At 42.9% G+C, this 25,498-nt stretch overlaps 1 protein-coding gene and 1 pseudogene across 2 annotated transcripts in view; one reads left to right on the top strand and one right to left on the bottom strand.

The window, feature by feature from the left end:
- The window catches only part of INTS9 (integrator complex subunit 9), a 111,902-nt gene that overhangs the window by 42,204 nt on the left and 44,200 nt on the right, over nucleotides 1–25,498 (bottom strand). For both annotated transcript variants that reach the window (XM_033429841.2, XM_004270711.3), the window contains exons 5-8: nucleotides 22,235–22,374; nucleotides 20,186–20,272; nucleotides 4,298–4,418; nucleotides 3,062–3,196 (exon numbers count right to left, since the gene is read on the bottom strand). In XM_033429841.2, the coding sequence (XP_033285732.1) occupies nucleotides 3,062–3,196; nucleotides 4,298–4,418; nucleotides 20,186–20,272; nucleotides 22,235–22,374 (483 nt within the window). The remainder of the gene's footprint in view (nucleotides 1–3,061; nucleotides 3,197–4,297; nucleotides 4,419–20,185; nucleotides 20,273–22,234; nucleotides 22,375–25,498) is intronic.
- Nucleotides 5,314–7,399, top strand: LOC101286881 (forkhead box protein N3-like; annotated as a pseudogene).

Below are 25,498 nucleotides of genomic sequence, written 5' to 3'. Positions count from 1 at the left end.
GGTTTTAAAAAACCAGAAAATTAGGAACAGAGGAGAAACTCCTTAACCTGACAAATAAAGACATGTAAGCATCATATTTAATGAAGAGACTAGGAAAGCGTTCCCTTTAAAATCAGATATAAAACAATGATGCTGCTATCATCACTTCTGTTTAACATGGAACTAGAGAGCTTAGTTACAAGATGGGAAAAAGAAAAGATACAAGGATTGGAAGCTTAGTGACAAAACTCTTACTTCTTTGCAGATACTACCATCAACAGATAAATAGCAGAATTACTATGAGAATTCACCATGGTTGCTGAATATTAGATCGATTTAAGAAATTAATACTGAGACGGTGTGCTCAGTAAAGGCTAGTTCTCTTCCTTTTCCATTTGGGATGCTGTACTTTTTTTGGCCTCAATTCTCCAAACATTCTTATTCAACACCATTTTTCTTCCTTCCACTGTTTCCCACAGCTCAGTCTTTAATCCTCAGCATGTTATATATTTAAAAAAATCTGATGGCTCTCCAATTTGTCTCCAGGCTTGCCTTCAAATCCAGCTTCCAGCTCTGCATTTCCATCTGTCCAATGTTCTAATTCCTATTCATCACACACACCACCCCCTTCTGAAACTAATGACCGCAGCCGCCTCCCCACCCCCGCCAACTCCTCCTTGTCAACTGGATTAGTGTCATTATCATCATTCTCAGTGTCGTCCAGGCTATAAGATCTTTGACTTGTATTTTTCCTTCCCCGAAGACAGCGGTTATTCAAGAAATGTTTGTTGAATTAAAGATCTGCCAATGTTTCTTTAACTTACATTTCCATTCTTACTGTTACAGGCTTAATCCAAAGCCTCATTTCCATATGCTTATTAGATCAGTATAGCTGCCTGCCACATTCTTCCTAGGTCATGGGGTTCCATTACTAAAGCCGATCGGTGATTGGCCCTTTTCTATAAAGTCGAAAAGTATAACTGCCATGATAGGGTGGAATCAGCCACAAACAACCCATGAAGCAAATGGGTGTGACGGTATTCCAACAAAACATTATTTACCAGAACAGGTGGTGTGCTGACCTCTGAAGTAAAATATCAAGTTTTTTCAAACCAAACCTTTCCTTATCCCTGCTAATTCAATATAGAATCCAATTATCTGGGTAAAATAAAATCTAATTTACTTTCTTTTTAACATACAATAGAGGTTGCCAGCTAGAAATTAAAATTAATTACTTAGGTATGCTGCTCATTACTTTCAAGACCTTATTTTCCCTTTAAATTTACAGACCTTGTAAGTATAATTTACTGGAAGTTACATCAATAGTATTGCAAAGGCAGGACAAATTGGAAGAGTTGGCAGCCAAGTAATCTTTCTGTCTTTTATGGGAGAATATATCAGGAATGATAGAAGCTGCCAATAAAAAATTTGTTTCAATGAAGCAGATTAGGATGACATTGATGGGCTTTTGATTTCAATAAGCGGGAAAGGCCAAGAATTCTGCTAGCTATAGGAAAAAATAGCCACTTGTTCCCTCTAGACCTTGAAATGAAACTTGATTATAAAAAAGGTACAAAAACAATGCAGAGTGGCAGCTCAGAAGAATCCTACTGTTCTGGACTTACAGCAGTCATTCTTTTTCCTATATTAAAATGGGACATGGGCTCCCCCAAGTTATCTATCTATCCATCCATCCACCCATCCACCGGCTAACTAACAATATCTAACTAACAATATCTAATCTCCCTTGCCATCCTTTACAAACATGGAAAGAACCAGGATCTATGAAATGAACAATAAATTCTTTACAAATACCTAAAATAGAATAACTAACATTTATAACAATATTTATGCACTTAGGTGCTTGCCAATGTGACTGATAATGAATGACTACCTAAAACTTTCCAATAGCTTCAGTGTATACATTCAAATAAAATCCAAATTTCTCATCATGGCCTACAAAGTCCTACATGGCCTGGTGTCTGCTAACCTCTTGGACGTGTCCTGATCATACTTAGTATGCTGCAATCACAATGGTCTCCTCTGCTCTGCAGACATGCCCAGCTTGTTCTGGTGTTAGGCGCCCTTCATCTGCCACGTCCCTGTGATGCTTTGTCCACAGCTTTACATGCCTCATTTCTCCAGGTCTCAGTTCCAATAAGACTGTCCCTAGAAGCTTCCTCTGACCATCCAATTTAAACTAGTCTCCATCACTCTATATATAACTCTGCTTTGTTGTTTTCAGTACTTGTGTCAGAATCTGGAATTACGTTGCTCATTTATTTTCAGCACACCATTCTCTCTCTATACATCAACAAAGGCAGATTCAATGAGAAGGGACTTTGTCTGTGGGTCACCACTGAATCTCTAATACCTAGGTGAGCGCTTGACACATAGTAGGCTCTTAGTAAATATTAAGTAATTAATATTTATTGAGTAAACAAGTGATCAACTCTGTTACACTCATCAGGCTCTGGTTATTGGAAGTGTTGGGAAATCTCTAAATCCTAGAGGTGACCTAAAGGCAGCAGGATCTTACAGAGGAACTATGGACACGAATACTCTAACTCTGATAAACAGGAGGACATAAAATCTCAGGTAAGCAAGATGAGTAAGCTCTACAGATCTGCTATACAATGTCGCACTTACAGTCAACAATCATGTATTGTACAGTTACACATTTATTATGAGGGTATATCTTATGTTAAGTGTTCTTACCACAATACAAAAAAGAGTGTTTGGGCTTCCCTGGTGGCACAGTGGTTGAGAGTCCGCCTACCGATGCAGGGAACACGGGTTCGTGCCCCGGTCCGGGAAGATCCCACATGCCGCGGAGCGGCTGGGCCCATGAGCCATGGCCTCTGAGCCTGCGTGTCCGGAGCCTGTGCTCCGCAACGGGAGAGGCCACAACAGTGAGAGGCCCGCGTACCGCAAAAAAAAAAAAAAAAAAAAAAAAAAAAAGAGTGTTTGTAGAAACTGAAATTAGGAAGATTTAAAAACAGCTGATGGTACTTTGGACACATTCTGAATTTAGGGTTAAATAACCAAAAAGCTGAGCTGTTAAAAGAGAATTTAGAATTACCTGGGGGTGTGTGGTAAGCAAGGAGGATCCAGAGACGTAAGACACTTTCTCATAATGGGACTGGATAATCCAGTTGGAGCTTCCAAGGGCATAGCCAGAGCTTAAAGGAGTCACCTGGACTGCACCAAAAAGTTCCTAGAAAAGAACCACAATAAGAATGTGTGATGAGCATTCAGCAGTACAGTCATGCCAGATAAGTTCGCAGGGAAAAATAACAGACACATTCTTCTCCACTTAGAAACTATTTTCAAGTGAACCAGAAAGTTTAAAGTAAAACAGAAAGATGATGGAGACCATTTAGGAGACACATCCGACAGTCTTTACTTGTCACATCTCTGAGAGATTCAGTCTATCCACATGGCACCAGGCACCTAGGCCTCACTCATTAAAAGGCAGAGATGCTATATTATGAAACAGACCAAAGAGACAAATACTTCGGTTTTCTTCTTCTTTTTTTCCTTCCCTTTTCAGGTTAGGAATTAATATCTTGGTTGTTCTGTACTTAGTGGCTCTGGGCACAAGTTAACAGGAATGGGAACCCTTATCATGATCAGGTCAGAGCTCAAAAGTTATACTTGCCAAATTATTTCTTGATCTCTTTTATTCTGTTTCCTGTTTCACTAGTCCAAAATCCGTAAAGTGGTGTCACTGTTCTAAAGTAAGCAGGATGAGACGCCTTTCTCCTGATTCATTACATGCTAGCTAGCGATGGGGAATGTAAGGGTTAGGAAAGAGTGCCAATAAGAACCTGGGAAAGATGGAGGAAAACAACAGATGTTCTATCTTTTCACTATGTACTAGTACAAGATTTGTAGTGACTGAGTGGCTTAAAAAAGGAAACTAGGGACTTCCCTGGTGGCACAGTGGTTAAGAATCCGCCTGCCAATGCAGGGGACACAGATTCGAGCCCTGGTCTGGGAAGATCCCACATGCCATGGGACAACTAAGCCCGTGTGCCACAACTACTGAGCCTGCACTCTAGAGCCCCCGAGCCACAACTACTGAAGCCCGCGCTCCTAGAGCCTGTGCTCTGCAACAAGAGAAGCCACCGCACGAAGACTAGCCCCCGCTCACCGCAACTAGAGAAAGCCCGTGCAGCAACGAAGACCCAACACAGCCAAAATAAATTAAAAAAAAAAAAGATACTTAGAAAAAAGGCAGTATAGGATCCTTCCAAAGAACAACAGTATGAATCGGAAGCATTCATCAGTCACTTAAAATCATATTAACACTCACAATTTTCTGAGAATATCCCACCAGCTGGATTTTACTAAGGGCAGAGTTCACCTCTTGCATTGTATAGCATCTTCTCCAGGTTGATACTTCTACTGCATCCTTGAGAGGAGAAGGCAGCAGCCTGCAAATGTATCATAAAGTCAGTTCTTACCTATAGAGGATTCTGTTCAAGTAATTTGTCCATTTAGTCTAAGTTGTCCAACTTACTGGCATATCTAAATGTTCACAGGAATCTCTTATAATTGTTTTTTTTCCTGTAAGGTTGGTAGTACTCTCCCCTCTTTCATTTCTGACTCTAGTAATTGCAGTATTCTCTCCTTTTTTTCTTGGTCAATCTAGCTAAAGGTTTGTCAGTTCTGTTGATGTTTTCAAAGAATCAACTTTTGGTTTCATTGATTTTTCTCTATTGTTTTTCTATCCTCTATTTTGTTTATCCAGCATATAGCTGGGTCTTCTTTTTGTCTTTATTTTTTTAAACCCATGTGATAATCTCTGTCATTTGATTGAATTGCTTAAGCCATTCACATTTAATGTTATTACTGATGTAGTTGGCTTACGTCTGCCAATTTAATTTTAGTTTTCTATATATTACATATCTTTTTTGTTCCTCTATTCCTCCCCTACTACTTTTTAAAAACAGTAAGTGAATATTTTCTGATATAGCCTCTTAATTCCTTTCTTGATTTGTTACTTTTTTTTTTTTTAGTTATTTCCTTAGTGGTTGTTCTGGGGCTTATCATATACATCTTAATATAGAGCATTTCTGTATGACACCTCACATTGTCTTCCCTGTTCACAAAAGATAAATGAAATAAACATTACTTGTGGGCCTGCAAAGCTATAGAAAAGAACTGGCTTAAACACAACTGAGGCTTCGCAGAAAGCGGAAAATAAAACATATTTTGCACGTAGGCGGGGTGGGGAGAGCGCGGGGCCGGTGGGAGGACACGCGGCGCGCTGCAGGTCCCATGCCGCGCTGCGACCCCCGCGCCCCTGCCGCCTGAGCCCGCCCCTCGCGTCCTTAGCTGGTCCACCAAGCGATGCCTGCTGGGCGCCTGCGAAAGTCTGTTGGCTCCTGCTGAAGGGCAGTAGCGCCCCTGAGCCTCCGCGCCCCGCTCCAGCCAGGAGCCTTCACGTAAATGGGTCCAGTCATGCCTCCCAGTGAGAAACCAGAAAGCTCAGGAATTAGTGTCTCCGGTGGGCTGAGTCAGTGTTACCGGGGCAGCGGTTTCTCCAAGGCCCTTCAGGAAGACGATGACCTCGACTTTTCTCTGCCTGACATCCGATTAGAAGAGGGGGCCATGGAAGATGAAGAGCTGACCAACCTGAACTGGCTGCACGAGAGCAAGAACCTGCTGAAGAGCTTTGGGGACTCGGTCCTGCAGAGCGTCAGCCCCGTTCAGGACTTGGACGATGACACGCCCCCATCCCCTGCCCACTCCGACATGCCCTATGATGCCAGGCAGAACCCCAACTGCAAGCCCGCCTACTCCTTCAGCTGCCTCATATTTATGGCTATTGAGGACTCTCCAACCAAGCGCCTGCCGGGAAAGGATATCTACAACTGGATCTTGGAACATTTTCCGTATTTTGCAAACGCACCTACTGGGTGGAAAAACTCAGTGAGACATAATTTGTCCTTGAATAAGTGTTTTAAGAAAGTGGACAAAGAGAGGAGTCAGAGTATCGGGAAAGGGTCATTGTACAGAGTACAAAGTCTAATCCAGAGTACAGACAAAGAAAGTCTAATTCAGGCTTTGAAAAAGACACCTTATCACCCACACTCAAATGTGTTCAATACACCTCCCGCCTCTACTCAGGCATAACAAAGCACATCAGGTCCACCCCTCTAGCAAGACAGCACCTTCTTTAAGAGAAATGGAGCCTTTCTACAAGATCCTGACGTTGATGCTGCCAGTGCCATGATGCTTTTGAATACTCCCCGAGATACAAGCAGTTCCTCCAAGAGTGATACAAAACGGAACGCGGGTTCGGAGCCGGGGCCTGTTTCCTGGAGTCTGGCCGTTGCCAATCACTCCCACTGGAATGACAGCAGCCGGGAAGAATGGCCTCACCAGCTGCCGGATGCGGACGGAGAGCGAGCCGTCCTGTGGCTCCCTAGTGGGCAGTGGAGACCCAAGGAGGATGACAACTACAGCAGTGCCAAGTCCTTCAGTGCCAGGAGCACCTCGCCCGCCAGCGACTCCATCTCCTCCTCCTTGGCCAACGACCACTACGAGTTTGCCACCAAGGGGAGCAAGAATGGCAGCGAGGGCAGCTTCCAGAGCCACGAGAGCCACAGCGAGACGGAGGAGGATGACAGGAAATGCAGCCCGAAGGAGGCCAAGGATGCTCTGGGGGACAGCATCTATGTGTCCCAGCACAAGCAGCACCAGCACTTCGCCAAGGCAAGGAAGATCCCCAGCGACATGCTGCCTCTCAAAAAGAGATGCACGGAAAAGCCCCCCGAGAGCGATGACGAGATGAAAGAGGTGGCGGGGTCGATCCTGCACTTGGCGGGGATTCGGTCCTGTTTGAATAACATCACCAATCTGACGGCAAAGGGGCAGAAAGAACAAAAGGAAACCACGAAAAATTAAAAACAAGTCACTGATTTGTTTTGAACTTACGGCCATTTGGTTTCAGCATGTCAGGAGATTTCTAATGATTTGTGGCAATACCAGCAATTTATTATTATTATTTATTTCATTTTTCTTTTTTTTTGGTTTGGTTTTCTTTGTTTCTTTTTTTTTTTTTTTTAATTTTCCCCCCTCCTTTGTTTTGGACCCTTAAGAATATTATGTTTAAAGGAGATTGAAGCCATAGAAATCATACTGACACTCAGCTGTTTTACAAAAGCTTTTCATTATCTGAAAACAAAACCGAAAAAGCCAAAATTACCATTGTTTCCTCCAGCTTGTCAGAAACCCGTGGCTGAATCCACAGGGACGGCAACGATAATGCCACGGGGATACACATCCGGCACTTAGAAGGCACGTGTGCAAAGTAACCATCGATCAGGCCCAACCTCTAGGTTTAAAAGGTCAGGATGTGCACCCAGTTGGGTTCACTGAGTGAATGCCCATAAAGCAACTAAGGAGAAGGAAGGACCCCTGGTCCCCCCAAGAGCAGACCCAAGCTCGTGGCACTGGGCATCAAATTGTGCCAGGAAAACCCCTGGCACTGTCCCAAGCATGTGATGCGGGGGTGGGAGGGCGGTCACCAGTCCTCTGTGCTTCTTAACTGTGAAGCCTAGTAGCATCTTCCAGGGTGGACACTGGACCATTCATATTCAACAGGTGTCAGTGACTCATGAGAAGAGACTGGGTCAGTTTTTAGTGATGTTGCTAATCACTGAATTCTGTTTTACATTAAATTAAGAGAAGGTTCCACAAGTCATAAGCCTGAAGGTTGGTCCTGCACACACGCGTGTGCAAACACAGACACACAGACACACACACACAAGAGAGAGAAAGAGAGAAAAAAACTGATGCAAAAAACAAGCGTTGTCTTCTTAACTGCCCAAGTGAAAATCAAGTTCCAAGAAATTACAATAGCTGTTAACGAAGGAAAGGGTGGTACAAATCTTTTTCTGTCTGTCAAAACCATTTGATCCAAGTGAAAACAAAACAAAACAAAAAGCTACAGAACATGCCATTTGCACTGTGGTGTATTTTTAAAAGATGAAAGGCACATTGATGGACAAACTAAAGTAAAACATGGCAAAAAAGAAAGGAAAAAAAATTCCTATACTGCCCTCAAAATGGAGTTTGCAATTAATGTTAGTCAGGATTCATCTTTGTGAAAATCAATGATTTCCACATTCAGCCAGTGTAGCCAGCAGAAATTTCTTTGTTTTTTTTTGGTGGTACGCAGGCCTCTCACTGTTGTGGCCTCTCCCGTTGCGGAGCACAGGCTCTGGATGTGCAGGCTCTGCGGCCATGGCTCACGAGCCCAGCCGCTCCGCGGCATGTGGGATCTTCCCGGACCAGGGCACGAACCTGTGTCCCCTGCATCGGCAGGCGGACTCTCAACCACTGCGCCACCAGGGAAGCCCGCCAGCAGAAATTTCTGATCCACAATGCATGGAACTGCTTTGAAAAAAATAAAAAAAGCACAAAAACACAAACTTTTTAAATTCAAAAATAAAGTTCCTGTAAGGTAAACAATGTATTTAGCCTGAAGGTGAATTATTTTCATGTAAATATAGAAAAGAGAAAAAAAAAACATTTTTCAACCTTCCAGACCAGCATCAGGAGCATCCACTAAAACAAACAAACAAAAATGTGTCATTAGAAAAACATGTTATCATTTGCTCGAACACAATCAAGAATAGGCCTGAAGAGTGACTTCTCTGAGATTCTCTGTACAGTACAGGTGAAGGGCCTTCTGGAGAACTGAACCTGTACGTTAGCTCTGTGCTGTCTCCTAAACTATCACTGAACAACAGTAAAGGGCTTCTCTCTCTCTCTCTCTCACACACACACACACACACACACACACCACTTCAGACAAAGAGATGAGAGAAGAGAGAATAGCAACAGCATTTTAGAAAGTGGAAAGGAAAAAGACAAATGATAACTGACTTAGCAGACCCAGGAAACTTCAATTCAAGTGACTTAATTTATACTGCAAACCCACAAAAACTCAGCAATTGGAAACAATAGGTATGTCTTGAAGTGAGATTGAAGGTGAGCCTAAACACAAGAAAATTCCTGGGCTTCCCTGGTGGCGCAGTGGTTAGGAACCTGCCTGCCAGTGCAGGGGACATGGGTTCCAGCCCTGGTCTGGGAGGATCCCACATGCCGCGGAGCAACTAAGCCCGTGAGCCACAACTACTGAGCCTGCGCGTCTGGAGCCTGTGTTCTGCAACGGGAGAGGCCGTGACAGTGAGAGGCCCACGCACCGCGATGAAGCGTGGCCCCCGCTCGCCGCAACTGGAGAAAGCCCTCGCACAGAAACGAAGACCCAACACAGCCAAAAATAAATAAATAAATTTATTAAAAAAAAAAAAAGAAAATGCCTAGAAAAAACTGATTAAGAAATAGAACCTTCCAATTCTCTTCACCTATTCCATATAGCTCAGCAATTGACCCTTCCCCTCCCGGGCATGTCACCAGATTGTTCTCTGGAGAGAATAAAAATGAGAGTCCGTACTAGGAGAAACCATTGACAATTAGAGGCAGTCACCTTAAGCAAAAGTTTACATACTGAGAGTAACAATTTTCCTTTCCTCAGATCAGAACACCATCAGTTAGGCTTATACCCTGCAGGGTAGGAGACTGGAAGAAGCTTCTCTGAAAAATATGATCAGCACCAAAGAAAAAACTCAACGAAAAGATACCCACACCAGGGGTTTCACAATGAAATTGCCAAACCAGATTATGCTATAGTGTATTCTATTAAGTCTAGAATATAGAAGATACAACATACAGATAACAGGAGCTCCTTACAGAAATCCAAGCAAGGGAACAGAATAATAAAAACCATAACTGTGAAATAAAAAGAAACTATACACTGAAAGAACACATTGCATACCTGAAAATACTGACCTAGAAGAATTAACACCAGATATATTCTGGGAAAATATTTACATTATAAAGAAAACAGACAAATAAATCTTTGGCTGTGTGCCAATAAAACTTTATTTATAGAAACACTGGCAGGCCAGATGTGGCCATAAAACAGAGACTTAGCCATAGTTGCCACCACTGTTCTAGATTGAAAGGGCCCACTAAGCTCAACACATGAATGTAAACTGTCTTTAGGTTTGAGACATCATCATAAACTTTAAGAACAAGAGAAGATTCTAAAAGTCCACAGAGAGATAAACAGGATACATATCGAAGATGTAGACTCAATAGCATTGGACTTTTCAACAGCATTTCTGGAAGACAGAAGAAAATAGAGCAATGCTTTCAAAATTCTATGAGAAAACTACATCTAACTCACATTTCTATCAGAGCGTGAGAGTAGAATGAAGACGTTTTAGACGTGCAGGGTCTCAGACAATTTACCTCCCATGCGCTCTTTCTCTGGGAGTTGTTGGAGGATGTGCCCTGCAAAATGAAGGCGTAAACAAAAAAAAGAAAGGCCCAGAAAACAGAGCTTCTAAGAGAAGAATGAGAAATCTTCAGGATCACAGTGGAGAAAGTTTTAAACTGAATGCCATGCCACAGGCCCAAGAGCAGCTGACACCAGGCAGGGCAAGAGTGAAGGCTCTGGGAGATGACTTTTCAAGAAGGTAAAATTGTTAGACCACCCATCGAGTTTGAACATACTGAGGAGAGACTTAGACAAATGCGGGAGGGGTTAGAGATAAATTAGTAATATGTACACAGAAAACTAAGCAAATAAGCAAACAAGATAATTACTAACTCAAGGGAAAACAAAGAGTTGTGCAAGAAGAAGAAAAAAATCGTAACAATGTTGTATGGCCAGTGAAGTGCATGCTCCTGGTCATATAAACATGGAATAGAGATTTAGCCAAAATAGCACACAGATCATGATGTTCCAATTCTCTTCACCTTTGTTTCTCCAGCAACAAAGTATCAACAACTCTTCTCTTTACCTTCTGCATAAACAGGTGAAGATTCTCTTATTTCACTTATCTGAGGATTTTCTTATGTCACTTATCTGTCCTATGTGTAGTGAATTGCTTTAGGTTTTACAATATTTAGTCAATAAATATTTACTTAGCCCTGACTATGGCCATAGAATTTAAGTCCTGTAAGGGATTTAACAGGTACAACATAAAGGCCTGTGCTCACAAGGAACTTAAGTCTAGGAAAAATTTTACAACAGTACAAAGCAATAAAAGAGATGTGGAAAGCCATGAGTCATCCTTGCCTGCACACTTGCCTTCACTCCCAGAAGGGCCTAAAGGATATATTGAAAATGCAAATCTACACATATACACACATACACACACTCCCCTCCTCCACTTTAACAGTGCACCATTCCATTCAGGATAAAATCCAAGACTCTTAGCATGACTTTATAAGGCCTTCTTTATCGAGGTCCTGCCTTGGCCTACATTCTATATACTGAGCTATAAACAGCTCTCGTGGCGCCAGGCTCCCTCAAGCCTGTAACATTCCACCACAGTCCTCTTCGTCATATTTTGTGTGCACAACACCCCTGCTTTAAAATCTAGACCACCTGTCACCTTTTCTCAGGTCTTGAGATACTCGTCTAGGTCAGGTACACATCGTTTGTGCTCTTTGGGAAGATGGCCCGAGTCTCAGAGCCAGGGAAGTGGCACAGAAGCTCTCTTTGGAGGAGGTTACTGGCAGGGGCCGCTGCTACCGCTTCTCTCCCCTTCCGCACCCCTGCAACTCTCTGCCACCCACTCTGAGGAAGGAGAGGTTTCTCTCAGAGGCACATCATGGGGAAAGTGGAGGATTTACAGACTTGTCTAGATTTAAATCTCAGCACTGCCTCTTCACCTCTGAGCCGGTCTTCTCGTTTGTAAAACAGGGAGAGTATCACTTCCTTTTTAGAGCTGTTCTGTGAGGGATAAATGATACAATGCACGTAAGCGTCTGGCACAGAACAGATGCTGAGTAAGGACTGTCTCCAACCATCTCCAATATACACAGCCATCGTGGCCCCAGAACATGCATTTTCCAACAATACTGTAGTGGACTTCAGTACAGGTGACTGTGCTGAAATCACCCAAGGTGATTTACTCTGATGAGCAGCAATGACTCTGAACTTGAGTGGCCCAGGCACTGCTCTAGAGGGGCTGAAGGAAGAACCCATATTACTCCCCTGCTTTAGCTCCTCCTTTAAATTCCTCCAGATCAGGGAGCCCCATGGCTTGGGCTTCCTAGGACTGCCCCTCACAAAAAATAAAGACTTCTTACTCTGGGCTGGATAGGAGCAGAAGCGTTTACACCAGAGCTGGAAGGCTATCATGCGAGTGGCTAGAGTGGGGAGGGTGGTGAATAACAACGCAGCCCAACCACATCTTTCATCTCAGTTGGATTTGTTTTAATTGCCCTTAGCTCTGCCAAGGCCCTGCAACTGAGACACCTCTGGCTCGAGGCTGAGCTAATAAGTCGCACACCAGCTAGATTAGACCCACGTTCTTTAACTGGCCATAGGTGTGTGGGTTCATTTCTGGGCTCTCTATTCTGTTCCGCTGATCCATATGTCTGTTTTATCTGAAGGGCACCAGTAAGTGTGCGCCGAGGTGCTAAAAACGCCAGGGAGGAACAGACCGGTGAGCCGGAAGAGGAAGGCCAAGCAGGTCCCAATGACTCTGGTGTCAAGTCTGACCTGCTCAGCTTAGGGTTTGGTGGCAGGCAGCTTCTGACAGGGTTCCCCAGGCTCCCCGCCTCCCATATTCACCCCCTTGCCTGGGCTCCTCCCGCTGAGTGTGGGCTGCACCAACCGGCTTGCTTCTAGTGAAGAGACTGTGACAAAAGTGACAAGATGTCACTTCCAAGATTAGGTTACAGAAGACCAAGACTTCCTGCTCGTCCACAGTCTCTCTCTTGCCCTCTTGTTCACTCTGATGAAACCAGCTGCCACGTGGTGAGACGCTCTGAGGAGACGCCCATGTGACAGGGACCCGAGGGAGGCTTCGGCTACCCACCACCCCTGAGGAACTGAATCCTGCCAACCACCGCGTGAGTGAGCCAAGAATGGGATCCTCCCGGTGGAGCCTGAGATAAGGGCAGCCTGGTGGGAGACCCAGAATTACTAATAAGTTAGGAAGTGTTCTGGGCCATGTTCTAGTACAGAGGCAGTGTTTTAATACCTCAACTCAGCCTGGGCTTTTCTCAGGTCTCATCAAGGACATTTTTACAAACTCTAATTGTACAGAACATTTGTAGAAGGTTGGTCTTCATACCTAATTTAGTTGCTTTAGTTGCAATATTCAATAATTTACCTACCCTCTTTTTTCCCTTCATATATCTAAACTGAGGGTAAAATGTTTCCTTCAAAAACTGTTGAAGACCACAGCAAATGAGAAATTACACACACACACACACGCACACATATGTGTATATATAATATATATTATTAACATTATATATCTATGATATTCAGTGCCTATGAATTCCTCCCCTTCACTCTATGCTTAAATTCTTCGGGTATCTTATTCTGGCACCTTATATACTGACTACACTGCTTTCAGATCTAAAACTAATTATTTGTCATTTCTCTCTTTGGAAATGTTAGAGGTTTCCTTTATCACACAGGTTTGGTGACTATGTTTTCACAAACAATTTTGATAAGTTTTCTATCAGCTAGACAAAAGATTTAAATGAGGAATTAGTCAAATGCATTGTTGGCTTTTCCAAAAGAAGAAACTTTCAATATTCTTTTGTACAAGGTTAGCTTTCAATGTTTTTCTCTCCTTCCTGGTGTGCACTGGCTGATTTTAACCAAACCAGTCCCCTCTCAATCATGCCATGTTGCTATGTTTTTGCCCACAATGTTCTCTTATCTTGGAGCGATCTCTTCCCTCATTCAAACCCTGCTTAACCGGCCAAACCCAGCTTGAGTCTTGCCACTTAGTACGTAATCTCTGCTCAACAAGCTCCTTGGGTACAGGGACTATGCCTTAAACTTTGGGGGGCATTTCCCTGAAAACTTATAATGCCAGGCACTTGGTAGTTAATGAACAAATGAGACTGAAGTCCTCTAAATTTCCTATTTATACCCCCAAATTTCTTTCGCTAACACCTTTTTTACTCTTTTGAGATATTCAGTCACTTCCTCATTACTTCCTTCTATCTCCTAACATCTTGTCTAACTCAGCTTTCCCTAAAACTCTCCTTATGCTTGAGGCCATAATTAAAGAGGCATTTACAGAGCCATTCAAAGCCATTAGGATTATTGGCTGATTAAGGATAAGTCGGATAAGGAAACCCAATGGGAACTAGTTCTGTTTTTTCTGGCTTTCCAATTTATCAAAGTCAAGTTCTCAGAGTCTAAATGCTTAATAAGTACTTTCTAAAAGATTTCATTTTTTTGTTTTGTTCTTATCACACTTGAGTGCTTAATAAACTTTTTTCCCAGGGCTTGACATCATGCCAGAGCTCTGCTGTCTCTTCTTCCATCCTACCAGCACAACATCATGTGTTTTCTTAAAAGAGCAGGACTTTTAGGTCCACAGGGACCACTTAAAAGCTTATAAATAAAACACTGGTTGGGCTTTTTCTAAGTGTTTGATGAGTGAATGACTGAACAAAATAAATATAAGAGCAGAATACAAAGAATACAAGAAGCAGTAAAGTTTCTTTCCTCTCATTACAGTGAAGTGTGCTTACTATACATGTGAGTGGGGTGGGGTGGAGATGGGTTAGCAGAGTGATCTTTATGGAATTTACCAAAAGTAAAGCCTGAAGATCAAGCACTTCTCAATACTAAACTGAAACCAGATTATAATATCCCTGTTTTTTTGTTTTAGATCAATTTCTCTCTCAAAAGTACAAAGGCAATTTGCTCAGGCTACCGAAGCATGATAGAAACAATTCTTGAGAGGGGCTAAACCATCTCTGCTTTAATTTTATGCTCATCAAAAACCTCTTACCTATAATTTGATCTCTTTAAGTGGACTTGCTGCCCAGAACAGAGAGTCCTAGACAGATGAACCACCCTAGTTCTGGAGCTACGCAGATATCTCAGGATAAAGTAATTAAATGGGATTTTTGTTTCTCAGTCAGTATCCTGGGAGTTTAGTTAGCCCAAACCAGTCTTCAGAGGCTAATCAACTCTGAGTGAAATGAAATGATTAAGTTTCTGGAAGTGCAAAGCTGAAGAACTGCAAAGTTGTGACGACTCCATCAAAGTACTGCCACTCTCTGAGCACCTGCTTAAGGGCATCTTTAAAAACTATAACATAAGCGAACTTAGAGATAGTTTAATTCAATTCTCCTATTTTACAGAAAAGAAGACTGAGTCCCAGGATCTGAATGACACTGCTAACTAGAGGCAACAGTGGGATTAGGAAAACAGTCTTCCTTCTACTATACTACTTTGCTCTCGTCAGGAAAGGTAGCACTGAAAGATAAATAAGGCTGTGGAAGGCAGACGTGTGCTGGTTACTGAAAGGGGGTTATGTGAACCAAGTGTATCATTAAAGGGAGAAAGGTTGTTGGTGTTTACTGAGCACCTACTGTGTGCCTGGCACTGTTTTAAGGACTTTACTTGTATTACTCATTTAGTCCTCACAACAACCTTGTGAAGTTGCTAATATTATTTCTATTTTATAAACGAGGAAACAGAACCTAGAAGAAATAAACTTCTGCATTTAAGAAGCAGATCTGGAAGGAACTCAAACACCAGTCTATTTGACCTCCAAGCCCATAGCTTTAATTTTCTTCCTACTACATAGTTAGACCTGATAAATTCCTCTATAAATACCCAAGGAGTGTCAGAGCAGAGGAACTTCAAGTACAATATGCTTTTTAAAAAAATTTTATGTCTTCTAAAAGATATAAACCCACATTTTAAGCTCTGAGTACTGAAAACTGCCATAACACTTCAGCCAGGAATATATTAATGCATAACTCCTTAATGCTTCTCAGAGGATTATGACAATACCCTGTAGTGATTTATTCTTAATTATAATTGTAAATTTCTAGTCTTATACAAAAAATGCTGCCCTTATATTAACAATACTAGAGACTGGGTAAGTTTCTTCAGTGGAATATTGTGCTTTAAATTTTCCCATTAAAAACCTAAATTTTGAAGTGCGTATGGGAACGTCAGAGGCTCGAAAATTTGTAAGGCATTCTCCTTTTCCTACCCTTCAAAAATCTCTTTTTCAAGAAGTATAAGCTACAATGTCAAAATGAGGAAGAAGGATGGCTAACTTCTAAATAAATCTCAGGGAGCAGTGTCGACTGAGGCAGTGAGGCAGCTGCCAAAAAGCAAGAGTAATGGTTTTTTTTTTTTTTGGTAAACATACTAATACTAAATCAAATGCTAATTCAAACTAACTTCCTGTGATTTAAAGGAATTTGTCAGAAACCAATGAATCTGAAAGATTTTAATTCATTTTTTTTTTTAGTTGGTCTTATTCTTAAGCTACTAAGATGCATTAATTCTTGACATTTAACCAAGAGACTGCCTGTAAAGGTTTAAGTATAAGTCAAAACCTGGGGGCTCAAATCCAACTCATGGAGGCGTTTTGCTTGGATCATACAGAATTTTACTTTAATGTGAGAGCCAACATTTTTTAAAGATGAAAAAAAAAATCACATTTAAAACATCCAGATCTAGAGCTTCTTTTAAAAACAAAAAAGTAAAAGGGAAGATTTGGCAGTGATGCGCTCACTTTCCCATACGGCCAAAAGTCTGCTGAAGCCGTGTGTCAGCTGCCCTTTTAGAGAGGTGTGGTCACTGGTCCACAATTCCTGGCAGCCCACCTCACTCCTGTAATTACCTATAAACCCCTTCCTCACCCCTGGAGGCATCTGAGTTTGTGACCCCTATTTTATAGGAACTGGACAAGGAGAATGCAGGAATTTAAAAAAAAAAAATACATAGAAGACAAAGCCCACATCACTTAGTCACTGTACTAGACAGCAAAAACAAACAAACAAAAACAAAAAACCCCAGTGCTTCTCAATACAGTATGTCACAGTATCTTGGGACACTTGATATCAAGTAGCTCATGACGGAGGGAACTTTTAAAGTGGTGTAAATCCTTCAGCATAAATGTTCAAATGCAGCACTTTTAGTATTCTGGCCCAAGATTAAATTCTAGGTGAATATTTCAAAAGAATTCTCTTATCTGATGTCAATTAAAAAATAGCTCCTCAAATTTTTCTACCACTTCTAATATTTATGCTGAGTTTCTCCAAGAGAAAAACAGGACACAGCTTTCTTGGTTTGTCTAACACCTCAGCACAATCTTTCCAATAATTAGACTCTTCTCTTTGTCTGTCAGTAACTATGGCTCATCTCACACTCAAAAGCCAAAACAAAATGCTTGACCAGGATCAGAACTATGGTCAGGATGCATGAAGTAATGAAATACAGTCTCAGACTGGCCCAACTTCTTCTCTACCAAGTTAGCTCTCAACAGCTTCTGATTTTTGCCCACCTGGTGGCGAGACAGCAAATTCAAGGTTTTTTGGTTTTTTTTTTTTGCGGTACGCGGGCCTCTCACTGCTGTGGCCTCTCCCGCTGCAGAGCACAGGCTCCGGACGCGCAGGCTCAGCGGCCATGGCTCACGGGCCCAGCCGCTCCGCGGCATGTGGGATCTTCCCGGACCGGGGCACGAACCCGCGTCCCCTGCATCGGCAGGCGGACTCCCAACCACCGCGCCACCAGGGAAGCCCCAAATTCAAGGTTTTATTTCAACTAGCACCTTTGTTAAAAAGGGCGATTTCCTAAGCACCTTAGGAAATAACTTTCTGGCCCCCTCCCTAGTCCTCTGCTCCTTCAAGTTCAACTCACCTTTTTCCCTAATATATGATGGTCCTTTTTCTGGTGAGCCAGTTATCTTGTATTTTACAAAGAATGGGAAGCAAAGAAAACTGCCAAGGACTCTGCCCAAGGTCACAGAAAAAAAAGGCAAAATAAGGACTTGGACTTCCTTAAGACTTAGCCCAGGGTTTGGGATTCAGGAAACAGTGACCTTTGAACATCATTTCTAGTGTGCCAAAATTATTTGTAGCAGAATATTTAAGGGTATAAATTTAAAAGGAGGAAGTGAGGGAAGCCAAGATGTACGTGTTCCACAGGGAAAGAAAACAAAGTCCTCAGGTTTCTAAGGAGGGAGATGGAGAGAAGTGAGTTGAATGTGGGCCAGTGGGCACGTGGGACGTGGGAGAGGGAGAAAAGGGGAAGGAGGCATGCAGTGGGCAGGAGGAAGGGAGCTGAGAAGAAGCACGCACAACGAGGACAGGAGGGGACCTGTACCGAGTGGGTGGGCGGACAGATCAAGGAAGCCATCCATGTGTACAGAGAAGACTCAGACAAGTGCGTGTCCAGAAGGCGTTTCCTAATGAGAAGCCAGACAGACACCATATCCCCAGTCAAGGAAACAGAGAAACAAGAAGATCCATAAAACACAGGAGAAAACGTGCACAGTTATGTTACTTCTTCCCTCACATGAGAGGGGGCTCACATGCCCGTGAGAAGCCTGTATGTGGCTGAGAAGCAGCCCAGCACAGGCGTTAAGGGCACGGACTCTGGAACCAGACTAGCCCAGCTGCCTGGGTTTGAATCCAAATCCTACTGCCCACTAGTTGGCTGACCTTGAATAACTTACTTAACCTCTCTGTGACTGTTTTCTCTTCTGTAAAATGATAACGTTAAAGAACTAAGTGAATTAAATAAAGCTCTGAGAAGAGTGTCTGGCACATAACAAGTGCTACATAAGTTAAATAAAATAAATAACACGTACAAAAAGGAATGCATAAAGGAGGAGACTCACGTGCTCAAACTCTGAGACAGTTACAGCATAAAAACCACAGCATATTCTCCTAGCTACATATTCATATCCTTGTAGAAAGAATGTCACAAAAGCCAAGACATTCTAAAGTTTAGTTAAGTAGATGGCAAACAAATCACGGACCTAGAGGGAAAGAGAACCTAGTGGCGAGGTAGCTGGAGAAGAGCGGACTTGGGTAGGAGTGTAAGGAACACACGTGACCTAAGAAGCCACAGACGGGCTTTTACTCCAGACTCTGGACGCCAGGCCTGGATGGCTGGGGCTGCGGTGCCGGGAGGGGAGGGCAGCAGTTGGCAGGGCTGGACCAACTGCAGTATGTTAGGGCTGACTCGTGTCCTCTGCTGCCGATCAAATATGAGAGTGGAAGTAGAATCAAGCTGCCTCCCGCCTCCTCTACTGCATTTCTACTTACTTCAGCTCATCATCTACAGCCTTAGCCCAGGCCTTTGTTCTCTCGCCTGGGTTTCTGAATCAGCTCTGCCGCTGGGCTTCCCGCCCCCATCTCTGCACCCCCATCCATCCTCTCTTATGCTTCCAGGGTTACTTCCCCTAAAAAAATATGCGATCACGTCATTCACCGCCTTGTCAACCTCTCCTGATGGGATTCCCGCTCTCAATAATAAAAAGTTCCATCTTGACACAGCAGACGCTTCATTATCTAGCTCCAATGTCCCTGTCTGGTTTCGCCTTTCACCTCTTTACTCAGCTAATTCTAACCCACCCTGAACTTCTCACTGTTCCCTAATATACTATATCCTACGGTGCTCTGCCTGGACCCCACTTTACGACCCTTTCTATCAGGAAAAGTCCTTTCCTTCCTCTGAGACCCACCTTAATTGTCATCTCCTAAGGAATGTCCTCCTCAGTTCCCTAAGCAGAGAAAGTTCTTCATTTTCTGAGTGCCTACAGCATTGTGACCAGGCATCTCTTATAACACATGCCACCCAAGACTGTAATTTAGCTGTTTAATTGTCCGATTTCCCATTAACCCCTCAGCACCTCATAGAGACAGCCAACTGTTTTACTTATTTTTAAAAACTCCCAGGGCTTCCCTGGTGGCGCAGTGGTTGAGAGTCCGCCTGCCGATGCAGGGGACACGGGTTCGTGCCCTGGTCCGGGAAGATCCCACATGCTGCGGAGCGGCTGGGCCCGTGAGCCATGCCCGCTGAGCCTGCACGTTCGGAGCCTGTGCTCCACAACGGAAGAGGCCACAACAGTGAGAGGCCCGAGTACTGCAAAAAAACCCACAAAAACCTCCCAGACCTAGCATACTACCTTGCATATGGTATGGTTGCCTGTCAAATACGACGGTTGAATCAAACACAACCCTTCCATAACACAGGGAAAGGGGAATCTTAATTCTAACAGTATAAACGTTTGAGCAGAAAATACGGTAACATTTGAGACTGTTCTGCAAAGCCCCCAGCTCTACTGCCATGGTGGGTAGACGGCCTGCTGCTTACCGCTGAATATCCTTGTTCTTCCACAAGGAGGCAGACTGAGCCTTGGGCACGCGTTCAATGAAGTTCACCAACTCTTCCATGAGAAGCCTGAGTTTAAACAAAGAAAGTGATGAACACTCAAAAAGGAATCAGGAAAACATGGCACTCTTAACACTGTAGCCAAGAGAAGCGGGCTTGCCTGCCTGCCCTCCCCAGTCGTCTTTCCTCTCTCTGCTGCACATAAACGTGGGCACCATTTTACATAAAGTTGAACAAAAACCTAGCCTTTGCGTTGAATTTTCACGTTAAAAATTCTGAATGTAAATGATTTAATTCATAAGCCTGGTGTGCTTCTTGTCTCTAAACAATGAAATATATAAGCCTATGGTTTAACTCACACTCTTAAGACCTCTGCCTTTATTTATTTAGGTAATTAAAAACACAAAAGGACAAATAGTTAAATGAGCATGAAGTACCTGCAGAGGTGGGGGTAGGATTTTTTTTAATGACAGTATTAAATGGACATTTTAAACTGGTAAAATAAGTTTTCTTCATATACATTTTAGGAATTAACAAAATTCCACATGGAAGAATACTCGAAGGCCTAATCCTAAAACTCTAACTCAAGGACCTGCCAGAGGACAGGCTCTGCAGATCACAAGCTGGATCACCACAGAATCACAACTCAGGGAATCTAAGAGATGCCTCACTCAACTGGATCGATGATCCCATGCTCTGAGGAATACATGGGAACAGAGCACTGATGGGGCCCTGGATGGCTAGGGGACGACCAAAAAGCTAGAAATAGACTTTCAACATCTTGAATCCCCTACATAATCCAGCACAGATGTTCCACATTGACTTAAATCCTCTCCCAATAAACACACAGACATGGCAAGCCATAAATTTATTAGCATTTGAATGCCAAACAACTTCATTTCCACTTATTTACTTATTCCTAACACTATCATCGTCTTTCATCTGTTTTTTTTTTTTTAAATTGTCTTTCATCTTGAAGGAGCAGTACCAGTTCCAGCATTCTAAGATCCGGGATCCAGGCTCATTATTGTTCTGGCTGTAGCTTTCTGGAGAACTGTCTGGTATGTCCATCCTCAGGCTTTAACTTTTTCAGACTAGAATCTAATGTTTTCAGCTTGTCCTCTCACCAAAACTGTTAAATCACCTTGAGTGCTTTACTTTCCTACAATGTCTCTTCCTCAGATCCTTTATGTTTTTCTGTACACACCGCAGGTAATATGGTTTGACACAAAAACAAGGACATATTTTGTTTCATTTCTGGTAATTCCATCGTATTGGACTTCAGTCAGATTCTAGAACCCAAAGCACTTAGATCCCATATTTCGGGTCTTGATAGTATTACCTTATACCATACTTCTTTGTTTGCTTCAACACAATTCTTTTCTTCTGGGGTAATTTTCTTCTCACTAAATGATGCTATGGTTACTTGAAATAACCATCTGTCCCATGGAGGCTTGGGAGGGGCAGGGGAAGAGACAGCACAGCATTCTCAGAGTTAAAGAAAGGCTCTGAGGTTTTTATTCCATACAGTCCCGAGTTTCACTATGTCAACAGTACAGACAACGTAACCATCTAATTACCCTGTTTTCTACAAGCCGTCCCCATTTATAGTCTGCACTAAACCATAAGAGGGGGGAAATTTTGAAAGCAAAGTAGTAAAATTTCTTCCTCTTTTCTTAAATATGCTGTGTTCCTTTCTCTCCCGAAACTCTCTGCACTGCATCCTGGTGGCATCCTACTGAATGATACTTCCCCTAATTAGTATCATCTGCACAGAGGAGCTGGCTCTGCAAACTCCCTGTTCCCGTTTTTCTAAAAAAGACTAACGACCATTACTCGCAGCATCAGTCTCTAGGCAACTCCAAAGAACATTTGTTTTATCTGGAGAGTTGTCTATTCGTGCCTGTTCTCTGGGTCAGCTGCTCAGAGGGAAATAACAATCCCACCTCGCACAACACTCTATTAACAGTCACCACTGAAGGGAGGAGCTCGCCAGCCACTCTCTAATGGCACAAGAAGAAATGCTCTCACCTGCCGATCTGAACGGAGGGCTCTGTGGCATAGACCGTGCCTGTGAACCCCGTGTGCTCAGTGATGTAGGGCAGAGCCATCATGCAGTGATAGTTAGAGATGAGGATCACATCTACCGTAGACAGATCTATTAGCTCGGTCTGAAAAGAAAGGGGAGGGAATGATAGATATCTGTGCGGGGCATATAGATCAACGTGATGGGACTGAAAAATGATGTTGCCAGAATGCAGAGGAGTGGCTTTGGTGCTACAGAATAATGATGCCTTTCCTGCAACACTTCTATTCTCTCCTTTTAGGATATTTCCTAATGTTGACATTACGCGGCAGGACAGGATGGCTACTGATGAGAGTGCAGCCCGTCCGCCAGAGGTGCTCTGATTTTACTAAAACAGAGTTCTGCGAGTCAGACGTGTGAGGATGAACGACAACAGGACACTTCAGCAGCTGCTGCCTGGCAGGGGGAACCACGTAACACGAAGCAGACAGCACAGTATCAGCCGTGAGGGAGAGGCACACAGAAACCAGCTCTTCAGAAGTCAAATGTGGGAGGCAACTGTTTTTGGAGTAACTTCTGACCACTAGTGTTGGGTATAGAGCCCCCCGCAAACGTAGTGGCAGAGTCATAAGAGGAGGTTATACTCTTGTGTTCTACCCTAATCACAACCCCCGCTCTACCCTTCACTCCATTATTAAGGTCATGTGAAAAGGGAAAAGACAGGTTGGCAGGTGAGAAAAAAATGCTACCCATGTTTGGTAAATTTTTATGAAAACTCTTTTAGTAGAAGGGAACTTTTTTCCCATAAATTTAAGTCCTACCTGCCTTTTAAGGCTCAATTCTCTTCTCCCACTAAGCCTTCCTTATTTGCCCAGACGAAAGAAACCACTTCTTCCTCTGAACTGTCAAGGCACTTTATGAATATCCCTCTCGTGGCAGTTATTATTCTGTACAAAGGCAGGCAGCTCAAAGTTATCATTTTGTCCCCCCAAAACTGAATGTCTCTGAGCTCAAGAATCCCGTGTGACTCAGCTCTGTCCCCTCCCCGCTGTGGTAGCCAGGACATAACAGGCCTTGGCGCACTGTTGTTGGAGGACTGCATCGTTATAAGCAGCACCCTCTGTGGAGAAAAGTGAGATGCAGCGGTTCAGAGACATCATCTTAGTCTCTGAGCTCTCCCTCACGGAACTTACCCCGTGGAAACTGTATGGTACAGTACGGACAGCACGGGGTAACTCAAGAAAGAGTTTTAGTTAGCAGAATGGGTCACAGAGCTACTATGTCCCCCACGGAGTAGAAGTAACAAAGATGTCTGTGCCCTCTTTGCAAATAACAGAGACAGTGTGCCATTTTGGCTGTGGGTATCTTCTGGTTGGTGACTTTATGTGTAAAGTAAGTTGATTTAATAAAGCCGCCAAGGCATAATCAGCTCCTGAGGACAGTGTGGAGATTAGAGGTCAGAAGCTGCTCACCGCCGGGGCAATGGCAATCTGTGTGAATAAAGTGTCTAAGGACATAACTTAACTCCATGCTGTGTACTGCACTTCCAAGACAATATCCTCACATAACAAAGGGTCATGGGACATCCTGCTGGTCCTATTCCCCACCAACTCTCTAGAAGCATTTTTAAACAAATGAGAAGATTAAGACATAGTAGCAGAGTGATACGTCCAGAAGAAAACAAGGGAAGAAGAGTTGAAGCAACAGTAAAACCCAAAAGCATCCCTACCTTCCTTCTACCTATACAGAAACTGGGTAGGAATATTTGAAATTTCTCTTTACTATTTAAGAAACAACCCATAGAGTCTAGAATGATAAGAAATTTGGTGAGGACAGCTGGGGAGAAAAAAATATATATATATATTTTCTGCTTGTATATATATCAAGAGTGCCTACATAAAAAATTTTCCCCTGAGAAATAAATTTAACACCCAAACTATGTTTATATATTCACATCTATATGTTTACTTGCATACTTTCACTCAGTGAAATCCCATAAAGACTATTTAATTTTAAACTTTTATATACAGACACTTGGGTTCTACAGACCATGAATTGGGTCAAAACAATCATAATTTATTGGTTGCTTACTATACTGTCCTAGACTTTATGCACAGTCTACAGTGTAGACTTTGGGGGAATACAAAGATATTTAAGGTAGCTGCACTAGATTATAAATTCCATGAGGACTGGGACTTCAGTTCTGCCTGGCTCAGCCACAAGTCAGCCAAGATTGGACAGCGTAGTAAGTCCCTCTCTCCTAATTCAACAACTCTCATATTTTCTCCTGATCATACAATGCCCTGGTTTCCCTTAAAATAGTGACTACTAATAACTTGTCATAAACCACAAATTATGACACTAGTTGAAAAAACCTATATGGCTTTAGAACCCTAAATATAACAGTGCTGCTTTAGCTTGGCAAGGGTGAACTGTGAAACGGTGACTGTTTAATTTCAAAGCTTAGTAGTTGATGGAGCAAGTCAGAAAGTCACCAGAACTCCAAGCCAGGTATCCTCCACTGAGGGCCACAAGCTGAAGGCTGCAGCGGTCAGTGCCACAGGCAGTAAACTGACAATAAATGTAGCACCTACGATTAGGAATCTTTGAACAGATGGGGAACTGCCCCACCAACTCCTAAATGACAAATGAAGATCACGAAAAAGATTTTATTAGCAGTTAGGGAGAGCTCAGGATTCTCAATAACTGTCTACCTTCACACTTGTTCCTACTAGTTTACCTCAAACTCTCCCTTATTTGCCAATTTCAATTACCACGTCCTTCTTTGTTTTTCTTCCTCTCTTTCACTCTGGTGTCCTAAAAGGGCACATCACCTACTTCAAAAAGAGAAAAAAAAAAGTTTATCTAAAGGATATCAAAGGAAGTTGTAGAAATGGAAGGAGAGAGAGGAAGAAAGGACAAAAATAAGGGACACAGCACTCCCAATTTCTTTTTTCTCTGGCACTGAAATGTGAAAGTATTTTCGACAGGCACTGACATCCCCTGGGCACACGGAAAGAATAGAATGGTAGCTTCTTATTGATTTCCTCAGGAACCCTGGACTGGCTACTGGCTTCCCTATACTTCATCTGTGAGCTGAGAACTCCATCTAGGCCACTCTGGGGATTAGGCCTGTCAGCTGAGATTAGTTTCCTTTAAGACTAATGCAAACTGATCTTTGTTTCCTTTAAAACAATGAAACTGGACTCAAACACTTATAACAAGTCTCACTGTGATGATAATATGTAAGCGACAGATATCCATGACTC

The sequence above is a fragment of the Orcinus orca genome, chromosome 6, assembly GCF_937001465.1.
Source record: "Orcinus orca chromosome 6, mOrcOrc1.1, whole genome shotgun sequence".
NCBI classification, from domain to species: domain Eukaryota; kingdom Metazoa; phylum Chordata; class Mammalia; order Artiodactyla; family Delphinidae; genus Orcinus; species Orcinus orca.
This window is presented reverse-complemented; position numbering and strand designations above follow the sequence as displayed.